This window comes from Bufo gargarizans, chromosome 2 (assembly GCF_014858855.1).
Source record: "Bufo gargarizans isolate SCDJY-AF-19 chromosome 2, ASM1485885v1, whole genome shotgun sequence".
In the NCBI taxonomy this organism is placed as follows: Eukaryota; Metazoa; Chordata; class Amphibia; order Anura; family Bufonidae; genus Bufo; species Bufo gargarizans.
This window is the reverse complement of record NC_058081.1, coordinates 533,666,132-533,689,076: the sequence shown is the minus strand read 5'-3', so window position 1 is coordinate 533,689,076 and position 22,945 is coordinate 533,666,132. Positions and strand designations below refer to the sequence as shown.

Genomic DNA, 22,945 nt, shown 5'->3' with positions numbered 1-22,945 from the left:
AACCCTTATTACCTGATGCCTGATTTTAGGCTTCACATAATAAGAACCTGTGCCTAAGGCCTCTTACACACAAACGTATTTTCTTTCCGTTCCGTTTTTTTTTTTGCGGACTGTATGCGGAACCATTCATTTCAATGGGTCTGCAAAAAGAATTGAAGTTACTATGTGTGCATTCTGTTTCCGTATGTCCGTTCCGGAAAAAAATATAAGAACTTGTCCTATTATTGTCCGTGTTACGGACAAGGATAATACTGTTCTATTAGGGAGGGGCCAGCTGTTCCGTTCCGCAAAATACCGAATGCACCCGAATGTCATCCGTATTTTTTGTAGATCATAAAATACATACGATCTAGAAGATTTATAAGCTCCATGGATATCTGTATTTGGGGAGCAGATCATTCCATCTCCAGGTCTGAATCACACTTGGGGAACGTCAGGGCATCTCCTGCATCTCTACTGATTATCTTTGACATCTTGATATACAATCACTGACCATGTCGACCCTCATTACAGCTGTCACCTTTAGCTTCCAGCTGTGGATATTGATCCCCGCACTCAGCAGTGACGTGATGATCGGAGAGACGATGAGGTTGATCTCTTCAAAATATGGAACATTTCCTCCTGTCCATCCCTCAATTACTTCTCGCAGTGCAGTGAGAACCCCCCGAGGAGGCTCCGTCCCAACGTCGAGTCCATCACCATAGCTGACAAGATCAATCCCTGGGACAGTGGAAGGAGGAGACTCCACCCACAGAACATTTAAAACCCTGACCGAAGTAGCGGTGTCACACAGAAAGAGTGGTCACACTGCCAGGGAACATGAAGGTGAGTGTCCTCTAAGATCCTAAACTCTGCTCCATCTCCACAAAATGCACAGAGACAGCGACCTTTAGACTTCTAATTTCTAGGACACAATGTGACAACGTACAGCAGGAAACAGAGGAAGAGGAGGAAAGTCACAGAATGTTCTTCCAGATCTTATGTATTTTTTCTGCCTTTTTCTTTTTCTTGATCTGGACTGATTCCCATCAGAATATGGATGCTTTCACACAGTGTTTGGTCAGTGATCTCCATCAGCGATTTTAAACCAGGAGTGAAGACTATACATAGATAAAATATTTTCTCCTGTTCTGTATTTTTTAACATGGTTTTGGCTCACAATCGCTGATGGAAATCACTGACCACACACTGATCAAACCCTGACAGTGTGAAGTCAGCCTAAGGCTACATGCACACAAACGTTGTTTGTTTCCGTGTCCGTTCTGTTTTTTTTTTTGCGGATAGGATGCGCACCCATTCATTTCAATGGGTCCTCAAAAAATGCGGACAGCACACCGTGTGCTGTCCGCATCAGTATGTCCGTTCCGTAGCCCACGCAAAAAAAATAGAACATGTCCTATTGTTGTACGTTTTAGGGATTGTTACAATGGATCCGCAAAAAACGGATGGCATACGGATGCGGACCGCAAAACACATACGGTCATGTGCATGTAGCCTAACTCTGCAGGTGGAGATGGATGTCTTGTCACATTAGTTTATAATATCACAATTTCTTTTTGGTCTTGGTCAGGACTCAGGAGCTGAAGGTGACGCAGAGTGAACGCTGTGTGCAGGAGGAGATAAGAGTGTATTTGGAGTCATTTATATGTCTCACTGATTTGCGCTGGGTACATTGGTTTACTTTATTTGGTGAAGGGGGATTCATTGGGGGAGATTTATCAAACTGGTGTAAAGTAGAACAGGCTTAGTTTCCCATAGCAACCAATCAAATTCCACCTTTCATTTTTCAGAGCTCCTTTGGAAAATGAAAGGTGGAATCTGATTGGTTTCTATGGGCAACTAAGCCAGCCATTGTTCTGCCTGGGGGAAGTACATTTATGACTTTATAAAGCTGCTCTATATTTTACTTCAGATACATCGCAGCAATAATATTGGTTGTACAGATGGAGATGACCACAGTGACCCGACCTCTGTGATATTCTAGAGGCTGCGGGTTGGGTGACCTGTCAGGGGGGTTAGTTAGAGTAGACCAGAGGACCAAGATTTGGCTTCCTTCTTTATAATTACAGCTGTCAACAATTTAATAGACATAATGATTAACCCCTCGTCTCCTGTTGCATGAGATGTTCTTCCCTTTGTCAATGATTCTGTCATTACAGGACATAAAGTTAAATACCTGACTTAGGGCCCATTTACACGGGCATATTATAGGGACAATGATCATGGATGAATCTTCGCTCGTTCCTGATAATTGCCCCATGTAATGCCTTATTCACACGTCAGTGTCTATGTGTGTGTTTGTCTGCCAGTGAGTGAGTGAGTGTCTGTCAGTGAGTTTCTGTGTGTGTGTTTCAGTGGGTATATATATGTCTGTAAGTGAGTGTCTGAATAAGTGTCTGTCTGTCAGTGAGTGAGTGTGTGTCAGTGAGTGTCTGAATGAGTGTATGTCTGTCTGTCAGTGAGTGAGTGTGTGTCTGTCAGTGAGTGTCTGAATGAGTGTCTGTCTGTCTGTCAGTGAGTGAGTGTGTGTCTGTCAGTGAGTGTCTGAATGAGTGTCTGTCTGTCAGTGAGTGAGTGTGTGTCTGTCAGTGAGTGTCTGAATGAGTGTCTGTCTGTCTGTCAGTGAGTGAGTGTGTGTCTGTCAGTGAGTGTCTGAATGAGTGTATGTGTGTCTGTCAGTGAGTGTCTGAATAAGTGTGTGTCTGTCAGTGAGTGTCTGAATGAGTGCATGTCTGTCTGTCAGTGAGTGTATGTGTGTCTGTCAGTAAGTATATCTGTCAGTGAGTTTCTGTGTACGTCATTCAGTGAGTGTCTGAGTGTGTTTCTGTCTGTCAGTGTGTGTGTGTCTGTTAGCCTAGGGCGGCAAAAATCCTTGCACCGGCCCTGATACAACATGTCCTATTCTTGTCCGCAAATCATGGTGCTTGGCTCGATTCAAGTCAATGGGTCCTCCAAAAAACTGAACACGTACGGAAATGCATCCGTATGTCTTCCGTATCCGTTCCGTTTTTGCTGAACCATCTATTGAAAATGTTATGCCCAGCCCAATTTTTTCTATGTAATTACTGTATATTGTACATGGCATACGGAAAAACGGAACGGAAAAATGGAAATGAAACACAACGGAAACAAAAAACGGAACAACGGATCCGTAAAAATTTTTTTACTGCAAAACACTGAAAAAGCCATAGGGTCGTGTGCATGAGCACTTAGGGCTCATGCACACGACCGTATGAATTTTGCGGTCCTCAAAACACGGATCCCCAAAAGATACGGATGACGTCCGTGTGCATTACGTATTTTGCAGCCCCTAGTAGAACAGTACTATCCTAGTCCGTAATGCGGACAATGATAGGACTTTTTTTTTTGTGCAGAATAGACATACGAAAAACGGAATATACACGGAGTGACTTCAGTTTTTTTGTGGGCCTATTGAAATGAATGGTTCTGCATATGGTCTGCAAAAAAAAGGAACAGACACAGAAAGAAATTACGTTTGAGTCCATGAGCCCTTAAGCGTGCCACCAATCACCCGACAAATGGACAAAAGGCTGGTTTGTTGGGTGATCTGTCGTTTACGCAGTACATAAAATCCTCGTTTGTCGGTAATATATTGTCCTGTGTAAAGAGGAATGTGCTACTGGCAAACAATAACCGTTCATTTCCATACAGAGAGGAAGATTATGCATGTTAATGCCGTTCACAGGGAGATTAGATGGTGAGGTACGATAGGAATAACGGTCAGCCGCCCCCCTGTACTGATGCATGCTCAGCTTGGCCAAGTGTGTATGTGTTTTCAATGGTGAGAGAAAGGAAAGCATGAGCTTCAGCTGCCAGGCAGCTCTTATCCCCTGAGAGAACAAAAAGATCAGTCGAAAAAAATTCAGTTTGTCCGATCCTTCTCTTCCCCGACATCATCTGTCAGGGGAGAGTCGGGAGCTCCCCACACACATTAGCCAATGATATTGAGATGATACGGACTAATAACACAATATGTCATATCCTTGGCTTGCATTGCTTATTCATCTCATCTGTGATTCTTCCAGGACTCTGGTCCCATCACTGCCTGCACCCTGATCCTGCTGATGAGCAGCTCCGTCATCCCCTGCTCCGGGGGTCTCCCGCAGGTAGGAGGACACTCTACATCCATTGCTCAGCTCCTTCTGCCACTGCAACTTCCTAATTTCTTTCCATATTTCTTTTCTCTGTGACAAGAGTCATTTCCAGAGACGAAATTGGACCCCGCAGGCCATGCTGTACTTAAAGGGGGCACGTGAGTGACGCTTCTCCACTTATAATAAAGAGCACTTATCTACTATATAGGGAGACAGAAAATGCCCCGGGCCCTCACACTCACAACTGTGTGTTAGTGATGTATGAAGAGTGGGCAGGTGCTGCTACCTATCCCAGATAGTCCTTTATACCAGATTTATTAAAAATAAAATGAATAGACACTAGAGGATGAGCCTCTGTAACGTACAACATAAAAAACAGCCCAAAGGCCTAGACTGAACACACAAAAACAGTACGGGAACGGTGGTATGGAAAAACAAAAGGAACGTTCTCACCCGGTTGTAGATGTAGACCAGGGGCTCTCTCGGAGGTTGTTGAGGATAGAAACGGACCTGTGTTGTTGGATCACCGTACTGGATGGTAACAGGCGTAAATGCCCCTTTAAGTAATGGGGTGACGGGGTAGGTTAACCCTAGACATTCCTAAATGGGGGACAGGGGCTAATACGCCCTACCTACCTACACGAGGATCTTGCCCCGCAAGGGGCGTCCCCGCCCGGATGCCTGACCCTGTAAGGGCAGAATCCCTAATATACCCTATAGGGAGCACCCTTATAGGGTATATTAGGGATTCTGCCCTTACAGGGTCAGGCATCCGGACGGGGACGCCCCTTGCGGGGCAAGATCCTCGTGTAGGTAGGTAGGGCGTATTAGCCCCTGTCCCCCATTTAGGGATGTCTAGGGTTAACCTACCCCGTCACCCCATTACTTAAAGGGGCATTTACGCCTGTTACCATCCAGTACGGTGATCCAACAACACAGGTCCGTTTCTATCCTCAACAACCTCCGAGAGAACCCTTGGTCTACATCTACAACCGGGTGAGAACGTTCCTTTTTGTTTTTCCATACCACCGTTCCCGTACTGTTTTTGTGTGTTCAGTCTAGGCCTTTGGGCTGTTTTTTATGTTGTACGTTACAGAGGCTCATCCTCTAGTGTCTATTTATTTTAGAATTGGCCTTATTAAATGTTAAGTCTTACCCCTCTGTCCCCTAGGGGATCAGTACATATATCAAATTAATTCTTGGGAGTAAATAGGTCCGGTCGTCAAACCTGGCCTTCTTGTGTTTTCAGATTTATTAAAAGCCTGTGATCATTTATACATAACAATATTTTTGTCTAGATGTTTTACTCCATTTTTTGTCACACTGCTGTAGGATTCCACCTTTTTTGTAAGTTTTTAAAAAGTCGCAGTTGATAAATCTGGAATAGCCTAATTGATATAGTTATGCACGACCGCTTTTCAAAAGTGTTGAGATTGGGGTATTTGCCTAAAAATGGTGTACACTAAAATTTGCAACCTTTTTCTGCCAGAATTCTGGTAGAATGGGAATGATCATTTCCCCCTGAATATATGAAGTTCACTTTAAATTGCCCTGATCATCATCACCACCACCATCATCAGAATCCCCATTATAATCATACAGTACATGGACGATCATTGCACAGCTTCCAGGTTTCCGGAAGAAGATAGGAGATTAGGTTACAGAAGCACATTTTTCACACTACGTATTGATCCTGCTCAGTGCCATATAGTAACCAGATGTATAATACATACTGTGTTGCCAAACTGTGTCTGGATTTCATTTAGTGCCCAGCTAACAAACTAGTCGTCATATAGTGTCATATTTTCCACAAAGGGTCATAAAGCGCCTAGATGTAGCCCATATAGAGCTACACTGTGTCCACAGAGCCATGCAGTTTCTACATTGTGCTAAACAGTGCCCAGAGTACCATGGTAGATTCCTAACCACTTTGTCTGGATCAGTAATGGGATCGAAGTTCTAAGAGTACGGCTGGTGCTACATGGCAATTTTGGCTGTGGCACCTGTCACATGACCAAAGATCACTGTGTACATTCACGCGATCATATGTATTTTGCAGTCTGCAAAATATGAATGGCGTCCGTGTTGCATCTGTTTTTTTGTTGCACACCAATTGATCTCAGTGGGTCAGTGAACCGCATTTTGCAGCCAAGTGTAGGACATGCTCTATCTTTTTTTTGCAGAATGGACACATGGATGCGGAAAGCACACGAGTGATCACGGATCACTGGTTACACAAGAAAAACAGATGCCACACGGACAGCATTTAGCGGATCCAGGTTTTGCGGACCGCGAAATACATACGTCGTGTGAATGTACCGTAACAGTGCAGCCATTGAACTGAATGGGTTCGCAGAGCGACTCACAAGTTGCCGCAATCCCAGCAGTGTTGGATATTTTGTGGTTCTAGGGTTGCAGGTGTTACAATCTGTGAGTGAGGCTACATGCACACGACCGTTGTGTGTTTTGCGGTTCGCAAAACACGGATGGTGTCCGTGTGCGTTCTGCAATTTTGGAATGTCACGGACAGCCTTTAATATAACTGCCTATTCTTGTCCGCAAAGTGCGGACAAGAAGAGGACAGGTTATATTTTTTTTCCGCTGACCACGGAACGGAGCAACGGAAGCGGACAGCACACGGAGTGCTGTCCGATTCTTTTGCAGCCCCATTGAAGTGAATGGGTCTGCATCCGAGACACCAAAACTGCGGCTCGGAAGCGTACCAAAACAACGGCCTTGTGCATGAGGCCTAACTATTTGACCCCGTTGATTTCAGTGGCTGCACTGCTGCACATCAATCTTTGGTCATGGAATGGGTGTTGTGGCCAAGGTACTCGTGTAGCCGTGGTCTTACCCCTCTCTGATATTTATCCATGTACTCTCCCCTGCTTGAATTTAATGAGCACATGCCTCCACCATACTACAGTAAGTAAGTGAACAATATCAGTTTTGTGCCAAACAGTGTCATATAGAGCAAATATATAGACATACTGTGCTCACATATAGCCATAGAGTGCCATTCAGAGTCCACACATAAAGTGCTAATATGGTGCTAATAACAAATGTTATAGTGTGATATAAATGTTATAAAGTAATATCAATGTTATGAAGTGATATAAATGTTATAATGTGATATAAATGTTATAAAGTGATATAAATGTTATAAAGTGATATCAATGTTATAAAGTGATATCAATGTTATAAAGTGATATAAATGTTATAATGTGATATAAATGTTATAAAGTGACATAAATGTTATAAAGTGATATAAATGTTATAATGTGATATAAATGTTATATCATGATATAAATATTATAATTCACTCCTTGTGTTCTGCAGAAGGTCGCCGCTTCATCTCAGATGAGAGTCAGAGGAAAGACTTGTACGACCGGCTGCAGCTCGGTAATGACCGGGTCTTCTACGTTTTGTTCCAGAAAGCTCCCTAAAAGAATAAAATATCCGTAGCAATCATTTCTGCCACTCAGTGTTGGCTTCTTCTAGAGGCGGACCACCAAACAGTAGTACAAATAGTAATGTGTGGTAACAATGTATACCGCACCAAACTAACCAAACCACACATATAGTTGAAATGCATACTACGTTGGGGTGGTGCCCCCCCCCCCCCCCCCCCCCGGGCACTCGGTCTGTATTTTACTTATCCAGTATGTATCTGGTTACCCACTTTTCTGCCTGTGTTTGGTGAACATACTATGGCTGTGCACTTTTATGCCCCTGTTGGTTCATATTTGTATGTGTTTTTTTATGTGATTGAATCCATTACAGGGGCTGCATATAAGATCCCATATCAGGATCATGTGGATATGATATAGACTGTTATCTGCATAACTTATTGCCCATGTGTATCACTACCCCATTAATGTATGCAAGGGGATTTCGTTTTTGGGCTTGTACAGACCTAGAGTCTGGTTGGGGCACCATTTTACATAGCACTCATCTGCACTGCAATTTGTAATTGATTTTATCTAATCACTGTATGTCTAATTTTGATATAATTCAATAAAGTATGCATTTCAACTATATGTGTGGTTTTGTTAGTTTCTTCTAGAGGTGGCAAATACTGGGCAGTATAGGGTGACTATTGTACTTGTGATTCTCTATACATTCAGCTGATATTCTATAAACCATGTTGTTTTCCAGAGACCCGGAGCCGGAATTCCAGCCCAATCACAATATCGGAGGCAGCTGCCATGTTCCTCAGCTCTCTGCAAAAAGCTCAGGAGGAAGGTATAGTGATTTCTGCACTGTATGTCATGTGACTACCTCACCTGGAGGGGGGAGCAGTGCAAGTTTTGGGAGTAGTTAGAGACATATTGAGTAAATATTAGCATATTAGTGACACTCCAACACATGTGATAAAAGAGTTTTCACAGCCTGTAGTATACTCCAGAGCTGCACTCACTATTCTACTGGTGGAGTCACTGTACATACATTATTGATAATGTACTCATCCTAAGTTTCATCTGGTATTATACTCTAGAGCTGCACTCACTGTTCTGCTGATGGAGTTACTGTGTACATACATTACATTACTTATCTTGTACTGATCCTGAGTTACATCAGTATGTGCTGATCCTAGGTTACATTAGCATTATAATCCAGAACTGCAATCACTATTCTACATTTTATTACTGGCCCTGCGTTACATCCTGTATTGTACTCCAGAGCTGCCCTCACTATTCTGCTGGTGAAGACAATTATATATCCTATACTAATCCTGAGTTACACCTGTACTGTACTCCAGAGCTGCACTCACTGTTTGGCTGACGGAGTCTGTTAGTAGTTCGATTACATTACTTACTTATTCTGTACTAATCCTGGGATATATCTTGTAATACACTCAATAACTCAATAACATATTTAACATATGTACACAGTGAACCCACCAGCAGAATAGTGAGTGCAGCTCTGCAGTATAATACAGGATGTAACTAGAGATCAGTACAGGATAATGTATGTACACAGTGACTCCACCAGCAGAATAGTGAGTAAAGCTCTGGAGTATAATATAGGATGTAACTCAGGATCAGTACATGATAAGGCCGCATTCACACATACGTGGATTTTCGTGGACCACGGTCCATGAAAACCTGGCCTGCCGTCCTGCTGAGTGCAGGAGCGCACGGCATCATTGATTGCTATGACGCCGTGCGCTGTCGCTGTACAAGTAATACACTCGTATAGATCATTTGAGTGTATTACTGTACAGTGGCGGCGGCACGGAGAGCACAGCGTCATAGTAATCAATAACGCCGTGCGCTCCTGCACTCAGCAGGACGGGTTTTCATGGACCGTGGTCTGTGAAAATCCACAAATGTGTGAATGCTGCCTTAGGAAGTCAACCAGAAGTATAGTGAGTGCAGCTCTGGAGTATAATGCAGAATGTAACTTAGGATAAGTGATGTGATATATGTTCACAATGACTCCACCAGCAGAATAGTGAGTGCAGCTCTGGAGTATTAACATGTTAACAATTTCTCTATAAGTTAGCACAAGGAAGCTGCTGATAACATTGTTATGGATGTGAATCATATCCGGATAATTAAGTCATGTTACATTTACTGGTGTTTCTCTTTAGCTGAAGATGGCGCCATGGACCACGAGGGATACCTGCCAGAGCCTTTATTCAGCTGGTGATGGTGCCACTTGTCCTCTTCTCTGGTGACAGGCAGTTCCCATATGTTATCTGTTTTATCATGGTCCTCGCATGCCAGGATCGAGGCAACATTACCGCTCTGCCGTGATCATGTCACTGGACTCTGCAGTCTTTCGTTTTGTTCATTGACACTTTGCTTCCTTTTTACTTTCTCTGAAGATCAGCAGACAGCATCAATATAATAAGGACAATGTACAAAGTGTAATATTTTCTATCCACAGATCTCAAACAATAAAGTTCATGTGAAATATTTTGGTTACATTTTGGGGACTGATTGTTACTAATATGTGAGACACCTATAGATAGGACCCTGCTGGAAAACAGTAGATAGGACCCTGCCGGAAACCAGTAGATTAGGACCATGCCACACACCTGTAGATAGGACCCTGCCACACACCTGCAAATAGGACCCTGCAGGACACCAGTAGATAGGACTCTGCCGCTCACCTGTAGATAGGACACTGCCGAACACCTGTACATAGGACACTGCCGATCACCTGTAGATAGGACCTTGCCACACACCTGTAGATAGGACCCTGCCGCACACCTGTAGACAGGACCCTGCCGATCACTTGTAGATAGTACTCTGCCGGAAACTAGTAGGTAGGATCCTGCCGGACACCAGTAGATAGGATCATGGCGGACACCAGTAGATAGGACCTTGCTGGTCACTTGTACGTAGGACCCTGCTGGACGCCTGTAGACAGGACCCTGCCGGACACCAGTAGACAGGACCCTGCCGCACACCTGTAGAAAGGACCCTGCCGATCACTTGTAGATAGTACTCTGCTGGAAACTAGTAGATAGGACCCTGCCGGTCACCAGTAGATAGGACCCTGCCGCGCACCTGTAGATAGGACACTGCCAATCACCTATTCATAGAGCCTTGCCACACACCTGCAGATAGGACCCTGCCGCACACCTGCAGATAGGACCCTGCCGCACACCTGCAGACAGGACCCTGTTGCACACCTGTAGACAGGACCCTGTTGCACACCTGTAGACAGGACCCTGCCGGACACCAGTACATAGGACCCTTCCGGACACCAGTAGATAGGACCATGGCGGACAGCAGCACATAGGACCCTGCCGGACGCCTGTAGACAGGACCCTGCCGCACGCCTGTAGAAAGGACTCTGCAAATCACTTGTAGATAGGACTCTGCAGGAAACTAGCAGATAGGACCCTGCCGGACACCAGTAGATAGGACCCTGACGGACACCAGTAGATAGGACCCTGACGAACGCCTGTAGACAGGACCCTGCCGGACACCTGTAGACAGGACCCTGCCGAACACCTGTAGACAGAACCCTGCCGCACACCTGTAGAAAGGACCCTGCCGATCACTTGAAGATAGGACTCTGCTGGAAACTAGTAGAAAGGACCCTGCTGGACACCTGTAGACAGGACCCTGCGGATCACTTATAGATAGGACTCTGCCGGACACCAGTACATAGGACCATGGCTGGCACCTGTAGATAGGACCCTGCTGGTCACTTGTACGTAGGACCCTGCCGGACGCCTGTAGACAGGACCTTGCCGGACACCAGTAGACAGGACCCTGCCGCACACCAGTAGATAGGACTCTGCCGGAAACTAGTAGATAGGACCCTGCCGGACACCAGTAGATAGGACCCTGACGAACGCCTGTAGACAGGATCCTGACGGACACCTGTAGACAGGACCCTGCAGGACACCAGTAGATAGGACACTGCCGATCACCTGTAGATAGGACCCTGCCACACACCTGCAGATAGGACCCTGCCGCACACCTGTAGACAGGACCCTGCCGATCACTTGTAGATAGGAGTCTGCCGGACACCTGTAGATAGGGCACTGCCGGACACCTGTAGATATGACAGTGCAGACACCTGTTGATAGGACCCTGCCACATACCTGTAGATATCTGGAAACCTGTATATAGACCTCTGCTAGACAATTGTAGATAGAACCCTGCCAGAAACCTGTAGATTGTACTGTGCTAGACACTTGTACATAGGATCCTGCCTAACACCTGTAGACAGAATAAGCCAGACATATGTAGATGAGGACATCTATAGAGAAGACCTTACCAGAAACCTATAAATAGGACCCTACTAAATACTTGTATATAACACCCTGCCATACATCTGTTACCTAGCCAGCAGGGGCGTAACTACGACTGCTATGGGACCCAGGGCAAGAGGGGTGCCAGTCTTAGTTGGGATTATCTCCTCTTCTACTGGAGGTGAAAACATGGTCAGAACTCTACCCTAAAGGAACAACTTTTAGCAAATGAAGCAGTAAAAAAATGGCCCAAAGGTCATTGAAAAGGTTTTAGGCAGAAACCCTTCTGTCCTGTGTGGGGGGCCTGGTTTGATCCTTGCTGTGGGGCCCTTACTTCTCTATGTACGCCACTGCTAGCCAGACAACTGTAAATAGAACCCTGCAGGCACCTACAGATAGGACCCCACTGTCAGAAACCAGTAGATGGGTTCCTTGTACTCCATTCACATCCAGAGCTGCAGTCACAAATCTAACTCTCGGACATCTACGTCTTCCTGCTGCCACTGTGTTCTATGTGTGTCCAGAGGATATTGTGCTGTTGCACTTTGTAGGAGAAAACTACTGTATATGTCCTGCTATGAAGAATGGAATCTCATAAAATAATAGAATTGCGACCACATCCCTGGATATTACTGGAGTATAGGTCAATGCAATAGAAAAAGTGTGACCACAGCTCTGGATACCACTGGAGTATAAGACATAATGTAATTGAAGAATTCTGACTGCAGAACTGGATGTGACGCCGTGCGCTTTGTGCTGCCGCTGTACAGTAATACACATAAAATTTATACGAGTGTATTACTGTACAGCGGCAGTGCACGGCGTCATAGCAACCAATGACGCTGTGCGCTCCTGCACTCAGGTTTTCATGGACCATACTGATCCTGAGTTACATCCTGTATTATACTCCAGAGCTGTACTCACTATTCTGCTGGTGGAGTCACTGTGTATCTAGATTACTTATCCTGTACTGATCCTGAGTTACATCCTGTATTATACTAGAGCTTCACTCACTATTCTGCTGGTGGAGTCACTGTGTACATACATTACATTACTTATCCTGTACTGTTCCAGAGTTACATCCTGTATTATACTCCAGAGCTGCACTCACTATTCTACTGGTGAAGTCACTGTGTACATACATTACTTATCCTGTACTGATCCTGAGTTACATCCTGTATTATACTCCAGAGCTGCACTTACTATTCTGCTGGTGGAGTCACTCTGTACATACATTACTTATCCTGTACTGATCCTGAGTTACATCCTGTATTATACTCCAGAGCTGCACTCACTATTCTGCTGGTGGAGTCACTGTGTAATACAGTGATATAGAAAGATAAAAACAAGCTGAGTGCTGATTCCAAGGAACAACCAGCAGAGTTAGAACCAAATCGTAACAGTAAAACATATGATGTAACAGCAGAATTGTGATTGCAGCTCTGGATTTGACTGGAAGACATGATATCACAGCACAGCTTTGAGTACAGATTTGTATGTGAGTGAATTATAAGAAGTGATGTAACAAAAGAACTGTGATTGCAACTCTGAATATAAAAGGAAGAACCACAGAATTGTGATTGAAGCTCGTGATGGGACTGGAGTATACGGCATAAAATAATAGAATTGTGATCACATCCCTGGATATGACTGGAGTATAAGTCAATTTAATAGAAAAAGTGTGACCACAGCTCTGGATACCACTGGAGTATATGACATAATCGAATTGAAGAATTCTGACTGCAGAACTGGATGTGACTAGAGTGTAAGAGCGGCAGAATTGTAACAGTAGCTATGGATATGACTGGAGTATAAGACAATGTAACTGCAAAATTCTTACTGCCAAATAGGATGTGAGTGGAGTATTAGAACAGCAGAACTGAGACTGCAGCTCTGGGTGTAACTGAAGTAGACAGCATGATAGAACAGCAGAATCACGTTCTAATGATGTCTGAGCCTCGGCCTCCGATCCCCAGAATAACAGAGACACAGCGCAATGAAAGCAGTCAAGGGTTTAACTATTTCACTACCACATATACATCAGATATGAGTCACATCTATATCCCACATGAGGCAGTAGCAGCCCTGCCACAGGGGGGCGCTGGTACATTATACAGCAGAATTGCACTAGAACACATAAGACATCAGTTCTTGTATTCTCCATGTTTCTTCTTCTTCCCCTGAGACACTGGGCCAAGGGCAAATGTGGACTTGATGTTCTGGCGATCCCTCTCTGCCTCCTCATCCTCATCATACCTCTCTTCATCGTCCTCCTCTTCTTCATCGTCACTTCCACGGGGGCTGGAGGGTTGGGATACTGATGGAGATGGTGGTACAGAAGATGGCCTGGGGTACCGGAATCCATCTGTCTATAAAAAGGAACCAAAGAGTATATTATTATTTAAAGTGCCGGTGACCCTATAGGGAAAGGATCAGCAACCTTTGGTACTGAGTGTGCATGCTGGCATGTACACTTAGCTATTCTTGTAACTCCCATATACAGTCAGGTCCATAAATATTCTAACATTTTTGGCTCCATACACCGGCACAATGGATTTGAAATGAAACAAACAAGATGTGCTTTAACTGCAGACTGTCAGCTTCAATTTGAGGGTATTTACATCCAAATCAGGTGAACGGTGTAGGAATTACAACAGTTTGCGTATGTGCCTCCCACTTGTTAAGGGACCAAAAGTAATGGGACAGAATAATAATCATAAATAAAACTTTCACTTTTAATACTTGGTTGCAAATCCTTTGCAGTCAATTGCAGCCTGAAGTCTGGAACGCATAAACATCACCAGATGCTGGGTTTCATCCCTGGTGATGCTCTACCAGGCCTCTACTGCAACTGTCTTCAGTTCCTGCTTGTTCTTGGGGCATTTTCCCTTCAGTTTTGTCTTCAGCAATTGAAATGCATGCTCAATCGGATTCAGGTCAGGTGATGGACTTGGCCATTGCATAACATTCCACTTCTTGCTCTTAAAAAACTCTTTGGTTGCTTTTGCAGTATGCTTTGGGTCATTGTCCATCTGCACTGTGAAGCGCCATCCAATGAGTTCTGAACCATTTGGCTGAATATGAGCAGATAATATTGCCCGAAACACTTCAGAATTCATCCTGCTGCTTTTGTCAGCAGTCACATCATCAATAAATACAATGGAACCAGTTCCATTGGCAGCCATACATGCCCACGCCATGACACTACCACCACCATGCTTCACTCATGAGGTGGTATGCTTAGGATCATGAGCAGTTCCTTTCCTTCTCCATACTCTTCTCTTCCCATCACTCTGGTACAAGTAGATCTTGGTCTCATCTGTCCATAGGATGTTGTTCCAGAACTGTGAATACTTTTTTTAGATGTTATTTGGCAAACACTAATCTGGCTTCCTGTTTTTGAGGCTCACCAATGGTTTACATCTTGTGGGGAACCCTCTGTATTCACTGTGGTGAAGTCTTCTTTTGATTGTTGACTTTGACACACATACACCTACCTCCTGGAGAGTGTTCTTGATCTGGCAAACTGTTGTGAAGGGTGTTTTCTTCACCAGAAAAGAATTCTTCGGTCATCCGCCACAGTTGTTTTCCGTGGTCTTCCGGGTCTTTTGGTGTTGCTGAGCTCACTGGTGCGTTCCTTATTTTTAAGAATGTTCCAAACAGTTGTTTCGGCCACGCCTAATGTTTTTGCTATCTCTCTGATGGGTTTGTTGTGTTTTTTCAGCCTAATGATGGCTTGCTTCACTGATAGTGACAGCTCTTTGGATCTCATCTTGAGAGTTGACAGCAACAAATTCCAAATGCAAATAGCACATTTGAAATGAACTCTGGACCTTTTATCTGCTCATTGTAATTGGGATAATGAGGGAATAACACACACCTGGCCATGGAACAGCTGAGAAGCCAATTGTCCCATTACTTTTGGTTCCTTAACAAGTGGGAGGCACATATGCAAACTGTTGTGATTCCTACACCGTTCACCTGATTTGGATGTAAATACCCTCAAATTAAAGCTGACAGTGTGCAATTAAAGCACATCTTGTTCGTCTCTTTTTAAATCCATTGTGGTGGTGTACAGAGCAAAATTTTTTAGAATTGTGTCGATGTCCCAAAATGTATGGACCTGACTGTATGTGAAAGGAGAATTCTGGAAGTTGTAGTTTCAGAACAGCTGGAGTACCGAAGGTTGCTGATCCCTGCAATAGTGTGAGGCGATGATAATAGCGCTGGAGCATACTGTGGGGAGTGGCTGATATCTGTCACACATATGGGCTGAAAAGTCTGGAAGTTTCAAGCACTAGCAATATGTGAAATAAGGGGGGGGGGGGGCGGAGGTGAAGGGCAGGCAGCATTCTGCACATCTTGTCCCTCTTCTGGTTGAAGAACACTAAGGCCATCTTCTCCCCAGCTTGAAATGGCTGATAACAGAAATATAACACAAAATAGACTGTATTCACATGTCCAGTCAGCCTGTCTGTAACATGAAATTACTGATAAAAAAAAGAGACAGACTGTATTCACCTGTATAGACAGACAGCAAACTGTGGGTGCACTGCCCCTTTAATCTTGGGTTATAATAATTAAAAAATAAATTGGAATTTCTGAGGTTGCCAAGTCAGAAGAATTTAGAGAACATTGTCACCCCATGAGAAGAACACTCCAGACCCATATGGAAGTGTGCCACCAAGTACAATACATTGTCACATATGCTTGTTCAGTATCCGTAAAGAGCACATTCTGGTCACCTACATTCTGTATAGTCTGTCCACTAGCTTACTGACCATTTCTAATAACAACCAGAAGAGTGGTGAGTGCAGCTCTGGAGTTTAATGCAGACAATTGATACTTATAGAACATGTAATGTGGGGTTCATGGTGCCAACATCTGTGATGTGGCTGATCTTCTGTGATGCAAGAGGAAATGTCTGAAACCTGAAATTGTCGGTGATATAAATAAGAAAGAATGTGAGGGATTGTAGTTGGTGACTAGAAGGAGATGACTTTGCAGCCCAGACACTCCCATCACCATTTATCACTTTTATTGTCGGATTTTGGGCTGAATTATGGTCTTGTGTTCTCACTGTGCTCAGTGCAGATTTTATGATATTATTGATCATAGACAATAAAATGTTATTAACTGAGAGAAGAGAAATCTGAGGAATCAGAGCGGAGATGATTTACTCCACCTAAGACCAAGGAATCCCCAAGAAGACTTACCCTCCCTTCCCCCGAGTCAATTCCTGGAGTCTCACGTTCAACTGATTTTAAGTCTCCTATAGAGTAACAGTAACTGATACCCGTTAATACACTCCTGTACCCCAGCTTTCAACACACTCTATAGGGAAGACCCCTGCTTTGTATAACATATCATTCCTCCTTGTCTCAAGCAAGAAACCTACAAGGATGTTGTCTTATTGATGCAAGATTCTCACCTTTGGAGGCGCGTTCGGCTCCATCTCAAACTTGTCTGGAAACATTCTACAGAGAGCCAAGTGTCTCCCGTGCATATAAAACTGTGGAGAAGAAGAAAGGAAAAATGAAGAGCCACATACATGAACCTCCACCAGAAAGTACTACTGTGCAGATACATCTACTTTTCTAGAAGAAAAGGATTACACATACAGCAGACACTTGGGACTGTGCACTGCCCATACACACAGAATAATATACTGAGAAGTGATACTGTGCAGTGCCAATATATACAGAATAAGAGCAGATACTGAGAATTACACCGATTATACAGGACAAGAGAAGTGGTACTGTGCAGTGTCCATACATACTGAATAAGAGCAGATACTGATAATTACATCCAGTATACAGGACAAGAGAAGTGGTACTGTGCAGTGTCCATATATACTGAATAAGAGCAGATACTGAGAATTACACCGAGTATACAGGACAAGAGAAGTGGTACTGTGCAGTGTCCATATATACAGAATAAGAGCAGATACTGAGAATTACACACAGTATACAGGACAGGAGAAGTGGTACTGTGCAGTGTCCATATATACAGAATAAGAGCAGATACTGAGAATTACACCGAGTATACAGGACAAGAGAAGTGGTACTGTGCAGTGCCAATATATACAGAATAAGAGCAGATACTGAGAATTACACCGAGTATACAGGACAAGAGAAGTGGTACTGTGCAGTGTCCATATATACAGAATAGGAGCAGATACTGAGGATTACACCCAGTATACAGGACAGGAGAAGTGGTACTGTGCAGTGTCCTTATATACAGAATAAGAGCAGATACTGATAATTAAACCCAGAACACAGAACACAGGACAGGAGAAGTGGTGGGAGGAGCTGCTGTTCCTTCCTGTTCCTGTTTCCTGTTGTTTGTGGGTGTGTGAGGTCCGGGAGGCTTACCAGCGCTTTGTTTGCCGGGGGAATTGCTACCCTTTCCCAAGGGGGTGGTGGTTTCTCCCGGTATGGATCCCCGGGCCTCCGGCTGCCGGCGTTCATCACCACGTGTCGGCAGCTGCGGCGGAGATGCGCGAGTGGAGAGGAGGGCCTCCAGGACTGGAGACCTGGGCTTAGATACCTCGGCGCTACTGGAGGTGGACGACGACGCGGATATGAAGACTCCGCAGCAAGCGGCCGCAAGGTCGCAAGTAATGGAGGGCAGCCCCGCAAGTGCCGCGGGCAGGAGGGGCCCTGCTACTAGGAGCGGCTGCGATCCCTGCAGTGAGCCCAATGGAGTACCAGGTGAGGTCCGGAGGGGTCCCAGGAGAGCAGCCAGCTTGGGATCCTCTCTGGACAATTTGAGTCAGCACCCAAGAAAGCAGGATGCTATGGAAAGGCCCACTGCTGCACAAGCAGCGGGTGAAAACATGAAAAGTACAGTGGCTGGACAAGCTGCCGGATGGACTGTGGGAAGGGATACAGGGAAGGCCGTGGAGAAGGTGACGAGGCCAGAGGCTGAGGTAGGTGATTCAGCATGTGGTGTGTCTGTGTCGGTGCCTCAGCTCGGCAACAAAGTTCCTGTAAAGAAGCCTGGTGTCGGGGGTCCTTCCTGCCCAGAGGCTGAGAGACTGCACAATTGGGGTACTTTGGGCCCTAAGGAGTCTTCAAAAACCTTTTCCTCCCGGGTAGCATATTTTTTGAACATGCATGAGGAGGTCAAGAGGGAATTAAAAAGACTAAATGTGGAAAATAAAAATGTACAAATGCAAGTTAAAATGGCGCCTAAAACAAAGAAGGCAATCCTCTCCTCCAGACTGGTGAAGTTGGATGAGATAATCGCGGTTTTGGAGGAGAAGAGGGCCGCCATTGAGGAAAATGGCGGCCCTTTCTTGGAGAAATTCAGGAATGACTGCAGGTTTGAGGCCATGTCTGGACTGTCCGGTACGCCTGGCCCCAGTCTGTCAGGGCAGCAGGCTGGGAGCCAGGGGAAGGTGCTTCCTGGAACACAGGATTCAGAGGCGGACTCTCTGCCTTGTGGCCAGGGGGACCCCTCAGACCTGATTGCGGCCGCCTCCGGGGATGAAAGCGGGTCTGGGGGAAGGCTAATGCTGGAAGTCAGGCAGCTGGAGTCCCCGGTGGGCAGACTGTATTTTGGGGATGAGGAGGTCCCTGAGGATGAGATGGTGAAAATCACAAAGGAGAAAAATAAAACTGTAATGGAAGAAGTGCTTCGATTTGTGCCTTTTGAATCCGCTGCTGTGCCCAGCCCGGTTCCTGTAGTGGAATCGGGTCAAACAGTGTGGGAGATTAATTCTAAGATGGTGACGGGTGGTGCCCCCCCTTCCTGTAGTGGTAGGGTGGTCACAAGAAGTGCAGGGGGTAAAACCCCAAACAGTGTGGCGGACAAGGATGTGATGATTGTGGACAAAGTTCAAGGTGGTGGTGCTGAGAAAGAGGAGAAGAAAGCATTAGAAACTGATAAAACTGTCAAAATTGCGAAAAGACCATTAGAATCAGTGGAATGTGTAAAGACTTTGGAACCTGGGGAGAACACTTTGGTCGAGTATCCCAGGACTGTGCGGGCCATGGAGGCAGTGGGGGGTGCGGGAGGTGGGGAGTCCCCTGCGGGTTTTGCGGGGGGCTCCTCAGGGCCTGCCCCCACCCAATGATACTGCGGTCTCTTTAGGGAACCCGACCAGTCCAGGGGGAGTGAAAGGTGATGCAAAAACAAATATGGATGCAAATGTGGTTGTGAATGGGATTGTGGGTAATGATGTGCAGGTGGCTGTGGGGGTGAATGAGGACGTAAACGAGGTTATAAATGAGGATAAAAATGAACTGGTGAATGGGATTGTGGATGAGGAAGAAATTGAGATGGTGGATGAGGAAGCTTTGATTGATGAGTATATTGCGGATACGGAAGTGGATGAGGAGGAGGAAGTTATGCGGAAGGAAGCAATGAGGAAGGATGTGAGAGAGAGGATGGCAAAAACAAAGAAGTATGCGGGTGTTGTTTCGGGTGACTCTTTGCCCAAGGTTTCGGGCGAGGGTGACTTGCAACGACGCCTCCTGGAGGCCCTAAAAAAAGGACCGGGGACTTCCATACAGGTAGAGGGAGGGTCGGTTGACCTAGCTTTTTGGACAGAAAGGCATGGTTTTAGGGCCTTCCGAGAACAAAGGAGGGGTGAGATCGTATGGACTCACCCCACACCGGGGAGGGACAGTAGGAATGTGGCCCGTCTCTATTGGAGGAGTAAGGAAGCAGCAGTTCCTTCTAGGAAGACTGTTGTGGAACTTCTCCTGGGGGCGGGGTTTGTCGCAAATGACATCTTTGCGCTCATACATCCCTACGGCACCGCTATGTTCGACGTCAGCTTTGTTAGGCCGGAGGGTTTGGAGCTCTTCTGGTCTAAATATGAGCTGATGAAGAACACCCCGGGGTGGCAGGGTTTTGGCGTCGAGGCCATCACCCGCCAATCGACTGTGAAGACAGTGACCGTTTTGACCTGTAATTAATCACTGTCTAGTGTAGACATCATGACTTGGCTTAGTCGATATGGTAGGGTGGGGCAGTTCCCCGCCAAGGTGCTCGATGAGCATGGCATCTGGTCAGGTGCATGGACCTTCAGCGTGGAGCTGTTTGATCGGGGCAATTCTGTTGCTCATATTCCCTCCTCTGCATTCATAGGAAGGGATAGGATTATGGTGTTCTATAGGGGCCAGCCAAAGGTCTGTCACAAGTGCGGCAGTTCCACCCACTTCAGCGCACAATGCGATGTTCGCATGTGTGCGAAGTGTGGCGACACTGGTGATCTTGCTGCATCTTGTAGGCGGATCCGGTGCAACCTCTGTGGGGACCTAGGTCACCCGTTTAGTCGCTGTCCGCTTGTCTTCGCGAACAGGGTTCAGGGCCAGGCTCAAGATCAGGCAGGCACTAGCCGCGAGGCTGGGTCTGTGGTTGGAGAGGAGCCTGCTGCCGGGACTGAATCAGTTGGTGAGGGGACGAGCGCTGGAACTACTAGCGCTGGAAGAAGCAGGCAGGATCCGAAGAAGCAAAGGCCATCCAAGATCAGGCTGCTAGAACAACGCCGCAAGGATAGGGAACAGGTGGCAGCTGACCCTTCAGCTGGTCTTTCGGCTGGTCTGGCTGAGGATCCCGGTTGTAGTGACCCGGGGTACAGTGAAGATGGGGAACCAGAGGCCCAACCTGTGGAGGCTAACCCATCAGCCAATCCTGTCTCCTCGTACGGCGAAAGCTTGGACGAGGGTGGCAGAGCGTGGTTGGAGGGTAGGAGGAACAAGCGGAGTAAGAAGAAGAAGAAAGGAGAGGGTCGTAAGCCCTCTCTGGAGTGGGACCCATCTGTCCCACTCATCCTTGACCAGAGGCCTAAGGAAGGATCAACTGGGTCCCCTCTGGTGGAAGTCTCTAATCAGTACCAGGCCCTTGACGAGGATCCCCCAACTGCTTTAGCTGGGGGGGGAGGAGGGTGTGGTGCTGGAGGGCGCGGGGGCCTCCTCGCAGGCTGCCGGGCCCTGTCCTTCAGGGGGTAAATTACCTTCTGAGGGGGGGGGGGAAAGCCTGGAACCTTGGGCAAAAAGGATGGTATGGATGTCTCTGTACAGGGAGTGCAGAATTATTAGGCAAATTAGTATTTTGACCACATCATCCTCTTTATGCATGTTGTCTTACTCCAAGCTGTATAGGCTCGAAAGCCTACTACCAATTAAGTATATTAGGTGATGTGCATCTCTGTAATGAGAAGGGGTGTGGTCTAATGACATCAACACCCTATATCAGGTGTGCATAATTATTAGGCAACTTCCTTTCCTTTGGCAAAATGGGTCAAAAGAAGGACTTGACAGGCTCAGAAAAGTCAAAAATAGTGGGATATCTTGCAGAGGGATGCAGCACTCTTAAAATTGCAAAGCTTCTGAAGCGTGATCATCAAACAATCAAGCGTTTCATTCAAAATAGTCCACAGGGTCGCAAGAAGCTTGTGGAAAAACCAAGGCGCAAAATAACTGCCCATGAACTGAGAAAGGTCAAGCGTGCAGCTGCCAAGATGCCACTTGCCACCAGTTTGGCCATATTTCAGAGCTGCAACATCACTGGAGTGCCCAAAAGCACAAGGTGTGCAATACTCAGAGACATGGCCAAGGTAAGGAAGGCTGAAAGACGACCACCACTGAACAAGACACACAAGCTGAAACGTCAAGACTGGGCCAAGAAATATCTCAAGACTGATTTTTCTAAGGTTTTATGGACTGATGAAATGAGAGCGAGTCTTGATGGGCCAGATGGATGGGCCCGTGGCTGGATTGGTAAAGGGCAGAGAGCTCCAGTCCGACTCCAAGCTCAACTCCCAGTCCTACTGCCAGTTTCTGGAAGACACCTTCTTCAAGCAGTGGTACAGGAAGAAGTCTGCATCCTTCAAGAAAAACATGATTTTCATGCAGGACAATGCTCCATCACACGCGTCCAAGTACTCCACAGCGTGGCTGGCAAGAAAGGGTATAAAAGAAGAAAATCTAATGACATGGCCTCCTTGTTCACCTGATCTGAACCCCATTGAGAACCTGTGGTCCATCATCAAATGTGAGATTTACAAGGAGGGAAAACAGTACACCTCTCTGAACAGTGTCTGGGAGGCTGTGGTTGCTGCTGCACGCAATGTTGATGGTGAACAGATCAAAACACT

At 45.9% G+C, this 22,945-nt stretch overlaps 2 protein-coding genes across 3 annotated transcripts in view; one reads left to right on the top strand and one right to left on the bottom strand.

Annotated features, from left to right (window-relative positions):
• The first annotated feature begins 819 nt into the window (after positions 1 to 819).
• On the top strand, positions 820 to 9,857 carry SPX (spexin hormone). Its single transcript, XM_044277504.1, has 6 exons — positions 820 to 825; positions 4,047 to 4,127; positions 4,216 to 4,273; positions 7,455 to 7,517; positions 8,274 to 8,360; positions 9,712 to 9,857. The coding sequence occupies exons 1-6, from the start codon at positions 820 to 822 to the stop codon at positions 9,768 to 9,770; spliced, it is 354 nt and encodes a 117-aa protein (XP_044133439.1). The 3' UTR covers positions 9,771 to 9,857.
• A 3,975-nt stretch (positions 9,858 to 13,832) lies between these two features.
• The window catches only part of GYS2 (glycogen synthase 2), a 111,686-nt gene continuing 102,573 nt past the window's right edge, over positions 13,833 to 22,945 (bottom strand). For both annotated transcript variants that reach the window (XM_044278050.1, XM_044278051.1), the window contains exons 15-16: positions 17,267 to 17,347; positions 13,833 to 14,204 (exon numbers count right to left, since the gene is read on the bottom strand). In XM_044278050.1, coding sequence (XP_044133985.1) covers positions 13,980 to 14,204; positions 17,267 to 17,347 — 306 coding nt within the window. In that variant the 3' untranslated portion in view covers positions 13,833 to 13,979. The remainder of the gene's footprint in view (positions 14,205 to 17,266; positions 17,348 to 22,945) is intronic.

Coding starts and splice junctions, on each gene's coding strand:
- SPX (XM_044277504.1), top strand. Junction 4,274..7,454: donor GCTGTACTTAAAGGGGGCAC/GTGAGTGACGCT, acceptor TGTGTTCTGCAG/AAGGTCGCCGCTTCATCTCA. Junction 8,361..9,711: donor GCAAAAAGCTCAGGAGGAAG/GTATAGTGATTT, acceptor GTTTCTCTTTAG/CTGAAGATGGCGCCATGGAC.